This window comes from Aegilops tauschii, chromosome 3 (genome assembly GCF_002575655.3).
Source record: "Aegilops tauschii subsp. strangulata cultivar AL8/78 chromosome 3, Aet v6.0, whole genome shotgun sequence".
Taxonomy (NCBI): Eukaryota; Viridiplantae; Streptophyta; class Magnoliopsida; order Poales; family Poaceae; genus Aegilops; species Aegilops tauschii.
The window spans coordinates 156,044,433-156,050,294 of record NC_053037.3 but is presented as its reverse complement, the minus strand read 5'-3'; the positions used below and the strand labels follow the sequence as shown (position 1 = coordinate 156,050,294).

At 48.4% G+C, this 5,862-nt stretch overlaps 1 protein-coding gene across 2 annotated transcripts; it reads right to left on the bottom strand.

The window, feature by feature from the left end:
- Positions 1-854: 854 nt before the first annotated feature.
- Positions 855-4,717, bottom strand: LOC109739181 (uncharacterized). 2 transcript variants are annotated; one of them, XM_020298267.4, is made up of 3 exons: positions 4,401-4,717; positions 2,997-3,751; positions 855-2,365 (listed from the first exon to the last, which is right to left on the bottom strand). In XM_020298267.4, exons 2-3 carry the CDS (start codon positions 3,717-3,719, stop codon positions 1,136-1,138), a joined length of 1,953 nt encoding a protein of 650 aa, XP_020153856.1. In that variant the 5' UTR covers positions 3,720-3,751; positions 4,401-4,717; the 3' UTR covers positions 855-1,135. The 2 variants fall into 2 exon arrangements, with proteins under 2 accessions (XP_020153856.1, XP_020153855.1); XM_020298266.4 differs by having other exon boundaries at positions 4,026-4,575.
- Positions 4,718-5,862: the final 1,145 nt, after the last annotated feature.

Sequence of the window (5,862 nt, the reverse complement as noted above, 5' to 3'; positions counted from 1 at the left end):
TATTTCCTCCAAGGCTATTTAATTGATGATTTGCCTATGGCCTGTCGAAGGATAATAAAGCTGATCCTACTATATTTGATAGTGGCACTTTGGTTTTCATCTGATTTCCGTTCCATCGATCTCTCTAGACAAAACACATTCATCCTGAAATGCATCCCACCATGAATTAACCTGTGGTTGGATGGATAGAGGGACTGTGGTATCCTTAGCCCACCAGGATTCAAATCGAGACGTTTTCGTCGACGATGAGGTACCTACGGTGACTTCGTAAATTTTAAGATGATATGCCGGCTCAGTCTTTTGGAGGTGCTCATAGAGGTAGGGTGTGCGTGTGCGCGTTCATAGGGGTGAGTGTATACGCGTGTATATGGCGCTTGTGTCTGTACTTATGTTAAAATAAAAATGCATCCCACCGCCACCGATCTACAAAACGGTTTACCCAACGACTAACCAACTATCAAGATATTGGTAAAAAATTGTTTTTTGCGAAATCAAGATATTGGTAATTGACCCTAAAAAGATACATCTTCTCAAGAAAAAGAAAATAAAAGTCATTGGTAGTTGAAATCAAGGAACCGACGCGCACTTCTCCACCGTGGCTACATGAGAAAGCAAAAATGATGTAGCAAAGCCGCATGAGAAAGAGTGGCCGACACAGCTTTATACACATAAACAAGTACACGTCTTCTTAAACAAAATGAAAAGAATAACAGCAGGCACATGCGAAGAATGATTGGCAAATCTGCACCTTCATGTAGACATTATGTAATGATGCGGAGGTGAGCACTATGCTATTGCAGATGTATAACGAATCATTCTGAAGAATTGCGTACCGGAGAACTCATCTGGCGATGTTTGGTAATTAACTGTATGATTCATTCATTTCTAAATCATGCTCTCAGTTACACTTACCAGCCCACAGAAGGCACACTAACATGGTAACCGCATTATATTAGTAACTTAGTAGATATGATTAGCTATCTCGGCCTCATCAGTAACACCACATGGACTCAAACAATGAGGACTGTGATTGAAGTCGTCTGTCTGGTGCTACCAAAGTAGCTGTAACTTTTAAGCATCGAATCAAGGGAAACAAGCGGTGTCAAATTTGAGTGGCATCATCTAAATCATTTGATCAGACTACTGACAGAAGCGATCGTCTCGACCGCTGCCCCGAGGTTGAATCCTGCAATTGCGCTCCAGTGCCGAGGTACTGGTTCATAAGTCTACTATTCAGAGATCCATATTTCTTTGGTGTGTGCCTGATCACCGCACTGGCATTGGGTGATGGTTTGTCTTTGTCCAGATGGACTGCTTCGATCTTGTCGATCAACGACGACGAAGACCAGGAGGCCGAAGCCGAAGGGGATTCAGGCAGTGTGTGATCAGCTCCAGACCTCATCTTCATTGATGGGCTTGCCAAGGTTCGCTTGTTGCCGAACAGGGAGCTCACCTTGGAGTACCTCTGCCTCAACGGTGTCGGGGTGGTCTCCACATGGCTCCAGCTCTTGACGGAATCCACCGAGGAGGCGTCGTCGTCCGATTCCTTAGGGCTGCCGGGTGATTTCTTCCCCTTGCGAAGCGGCCATCTGAGCAGGACCTTGAGATGCCTTGCCGCGCTCTGCATGGAATTCAGCCTCTTAAGACCAGGCCCCAGGGTTCCAAGTTCAGCACTCTTGCCCACACTAGAGAATGAGGTCGTTCTTGTTCTCGTTCTCGTTCTTTCACTGACGCCTGACGCATCGATACCCGCATGGAGGAAAATCTCAGCGTCTGAGATTCTGAAAGAAGTCCCCGGGCTGCCCACAATGTGGTGCATCTTCAGTTGGGAAGCAATGGCGGACCTCGTCTCGTGATCCCTCGAGTTCGAGATCCCGCCGGCCAGAATCAGCTCCTTGATGAGTATCTCGGATGATGCTGTCTGCGGCTGTTTCCTCAGTAAATCCAGAGGAGTCATGCCGTTGCTGTCGCGGACGTTCAGTTCGATCGATGGCACGGTCATCAGGAGCTCAACGAGGCTGGAGTGCAGATTACCAACCACTGCCAGGTGAAGAACGGTCCTTCCATCGTCGTTTTGCACGTTGATGACATCGCTGACATCCATGATTGATCCAGCGACCAGATGCTTCGTGAGCTCCATCTGACGATCAAGCCTTCGGAAGCCGAGAGTTCTGAAGCCAGTCAGTGCCATATGGAGGAACGTGTCACCAACTTCATTTCTAGCTGATACAAGTGATGGTGATGCAGTCATCAGGGCTTCGACCACCGGTAAGTGACCTCGGAATGCTGCTATATGCAACGCTGTATTCCCTTGGTCGTCTACAGAGTTGACGATGTCGAAAGCGACAATCAGATACTTCACGACCTGCAGTAAGAACGTGTTAGTACTGCATCCGGCAGTTGCTGGAAAAAAAATCCATTAATAGGTTCATGAGAAATGAACCTGATACTGCAGCAAAAGAAATGATGAAACACTGGCTTGATAGTTAATTTTAGATGAACAATATAATAGTAGTTCTAAAAAATGTATAGAATGACAGTAAATAATTCCCACAAGCATGAGAGCTTAATTGATACGCATTTTTATAGAGACAGGCAATATCATGAACTAACTGCCCCCCAAGCAAACTGAGCACCATTACAATAATTAAAGCATGCCAAAGGACTGATTACCCAATAATTAAAGTATGCACAAGCAGAATCACAACCTGGCTGGCATTGAATGTCCACAAGATCAACTTACAGGAACAATCATGTCAAACAGAACGGCCGTTATTATTCTCAGGTTTCACAACCTGGCTGGCATGTTGAATGTTCACAAGTTGAATATATTTAGTTAGTTCATCGCCGCTTGGAGTGAAATTTCAATCACTGTAATGATGTTTAGTTCAATCAATATATACATATAGATGAGACCAACACATCAATTAGACCCAAAAAAATCATGGAACTGAGGCAAGATTCAGAAGCAGAAGCAGAAGCAGAAGCAGAATCACCTCAATTTGGCCCCTTGCAGCCGCAGCATGCAAGATGGTGGCGCCCTGCGCGTCCTGGTACGCAGCGGCATCGGAGCAACCCTGCAGGAGCTCCCTGAGGACCTCCAGGTCGCCGCCCCTCGCCGCGGCGTGCATTGCCCGGTTCATCATCTCGCGCCTGAACATGTATCCCCCACGAGTGGCACCAGAAGGAGCACCTCCCAAATCACCAGCTCCGTCTTCTCCGGCCGGAGACAGCACCGCGTTGAGCAACATCCGGAACACCTCCGGGCGCCTGCTCCTGGCGGCGGCGTAGAGGACGTCGGTCACGCCGTACTCACCCTCGCCGAACACCAGCAGGGGCTGCCTCCCGAGGAGCTCCCGCACGAACCCCGCGTCCCCGGCCGCGGCCGCCGTGTAGAGCAGCCAGCCGCCGTAGCCGGCCCGGATGAGGCGGTTCCCCCCGGGCCGAGCGCGGGACTCGCAGTCGAGGAGCAGGCAGCGGGCGACGGAGGCGCGGTTGGTGGCGGCGTCGGCGAAGCGCATGTCGTCGTCCCAGACGGACTCGAGGCGGCGGATGCGGCGCAGGGAGGTGAGCTTGATGAGGAGGTTGGCGTCCAGGTGGAGCAGCTCCCTGACGACGTCGTAGTGGCCGCTCGCGGCCGCCCAGTCGATCGGCGTGGCGTACCACCACTGGTCGCCCGTGCTCTCCCACCGGAGCGGGCAGTGGGATTCCTCCTCCATGGGCCGCTGGCGGCCGCTACCGGTTAATCCGCCTGCAGAAACGAAGACGTTGAGCTGAACAGAGCCAAATTGAGAAAAACTACTCTACAGCAAATTTGGAGCAGTAAATGCCCCTTGAGTAGCCATTTTTTATGATCGAACATCAAAGCAACTGGGCAGTTGCGGCATCTTCAGAGAATTAACTCCGTGTCCGAGCAATTATGGAAGGGGTTATCAGGAATGGGAACTGCCCATGCTGGGCGGCGCGTTGCGGGCAGGTTGAAGCATTAATTTAACTCAACAGTAAGCAACAGGTGAGGTGAGTACCTCAGAGATACGGGCATGGCAATCGTAGTCCGTGGCCATGGGAGCAACTGCGAGAGAGATGCAGAGGCTCCATCTCTGGGACCTATCTCCTCGTGCTTGTCTCGAGTGGCCACAAGAGAGAGAGAGGCAGGTCGTGAAGGGGAAAGGGAACGACGGGAGGGGCCATGTGAGCTCTCGAGACCTTTTCAAGCGCAGAATTCAGAGAAGGGCACGCAAGACAAAGTCTGCAGAATGGGACCAGGTCCATCCCATCCCTCCCTCCCCCAGAAAGAAAAATGGATTTACGGCAAGAACCAAGAATGCAGGCACAAGTTTTGCTTGCAACAAAAGATTAACTACTGTTTGAGAAAAAAATATTAGCAAGAAACAGCTTACCTACTGTTGCCGCTGCCTTGAGAGTTTTCTATCCTGTGAAGCTCCGTCAAACCAGCTTGGGCGGCCGTTTAACCTCAGTTTCTGTTCACAACAATAAAATATATCAAGTTCTTTTTTGGAACTTACTTATTCTACAGCCAGGAATCCCTTAGCCGGTTTCCAGAAGTGTGCAGGCGTTCTGGTTCACGCGGAAGAGGATTTGTCCAGATAGAAGAGAACGATGCCTGCTGGCCACCCGAAAGGTAGGAGGCAAGCCAAAGAGGATAATGATTTGGACCTGCAATTCGAAGGCAAATCTCGTTCTGGCTGCCAAACCTAGAAAAAGTCGGGTGATAGCTGCCAAGCTAGAAAAAGACATTGTTGCTATCTGTTTGCTTCAACGGCTGAAAAGGGTTATTTATCCCTTTTAGCATAATTAATTGTGTTTTTAGGAGACACGATCTTACACTTAGCACGTTTTTTATGGTGCTTCCAGTGACCGCCTTTTTAGACATCAAAGAACTCTCTATTGCATGATGATCATCGTATTATGTTTTGCGAGAGTATCAACGTCTCTATAGGTGAATGTTTCATTCACCCCACACATATCTTGCTTCTAACTAGTTTGGCTAAATCACAATTAGTCTCTCTACAAGTATGTTTAAAAATAATATATATATATATAATCACTGCCGCCAATATACCGAAAGAACGACCTTAATTCTTCATTGTCTCTATCACCTCGATGTTATCGGAATTCACCTTTATGCGCTTACACCCAACAGTAGTTGCCGAACTGAGTCCATACTGTGAGGCCAGTGTCTCGGCCATAAGCGCATCTCCACACCAATCAATTTTCACGTTTCCTGCCACGACGAATCTGCAATTCGAGTCTCTGATGACAACGTCATACGAGCCCTTGAGTAAGTCTGGGTCAAAAGCCCCATCCACATTTAGCTTCACATAGTTGCTCCTTGGTCTTTCCCAGCCATGTCGCTTGATCGTCGCATTTGCATCACTCGTCATAGTATAGTTAGCAACCAAAGCTCTGATTGCCATTACTATGAACTTAGGTTCCTGGACCTTTTCATTATGCACTAACTTTCTTCTCTCCCACCATAAATATCAGGAACCAATAGCAATTGCTTCCGTTGAATTTCCCAGACCAAGGGCCACACATTCTTCAGTTGGTTGTAATAAATATTCTAGCACAGCTTCTCCTGCATGATCCACAACGCATGCTTTACAGCAAAGTCCAGCCTCGGTAACCGCCATACTTCTCTAGCTTTTGCACAAGTGAATAACAGGTGCTTGGTATCCTCCGCTCCTATATCGCATGTAGGACATTGCCCACTGACATTAATATGTCTGTTAGCCAAAGTCACCCAACATGGTAGCGATCCTAACAAAGTTCGCTGGAGAAAAAAAATTAAACTTGGCAAGACAGCTTGAACTCCAGATCGTCCCCCATATTGATGAATTC

What these genes read in the sequence shown, in the direction of transcription:
- LOC109739181 (XM_020298267.4), bottom strand. Translation starts at nt 3,719, where the DNA reads ATGGAGGAGGAATCCCACTGCCCGCTCCGGTGGGAGAGCACGGGCGAC. An exon ending in CTGCAAGGGGCCAAATTGAG is followed by an intron (nt 2,366 to 2,996) that starts GTGATTCTGCTT and finishes TTCTTACTGCAG; the next exon opens with GTCGTGAAGTATCTGATTGT.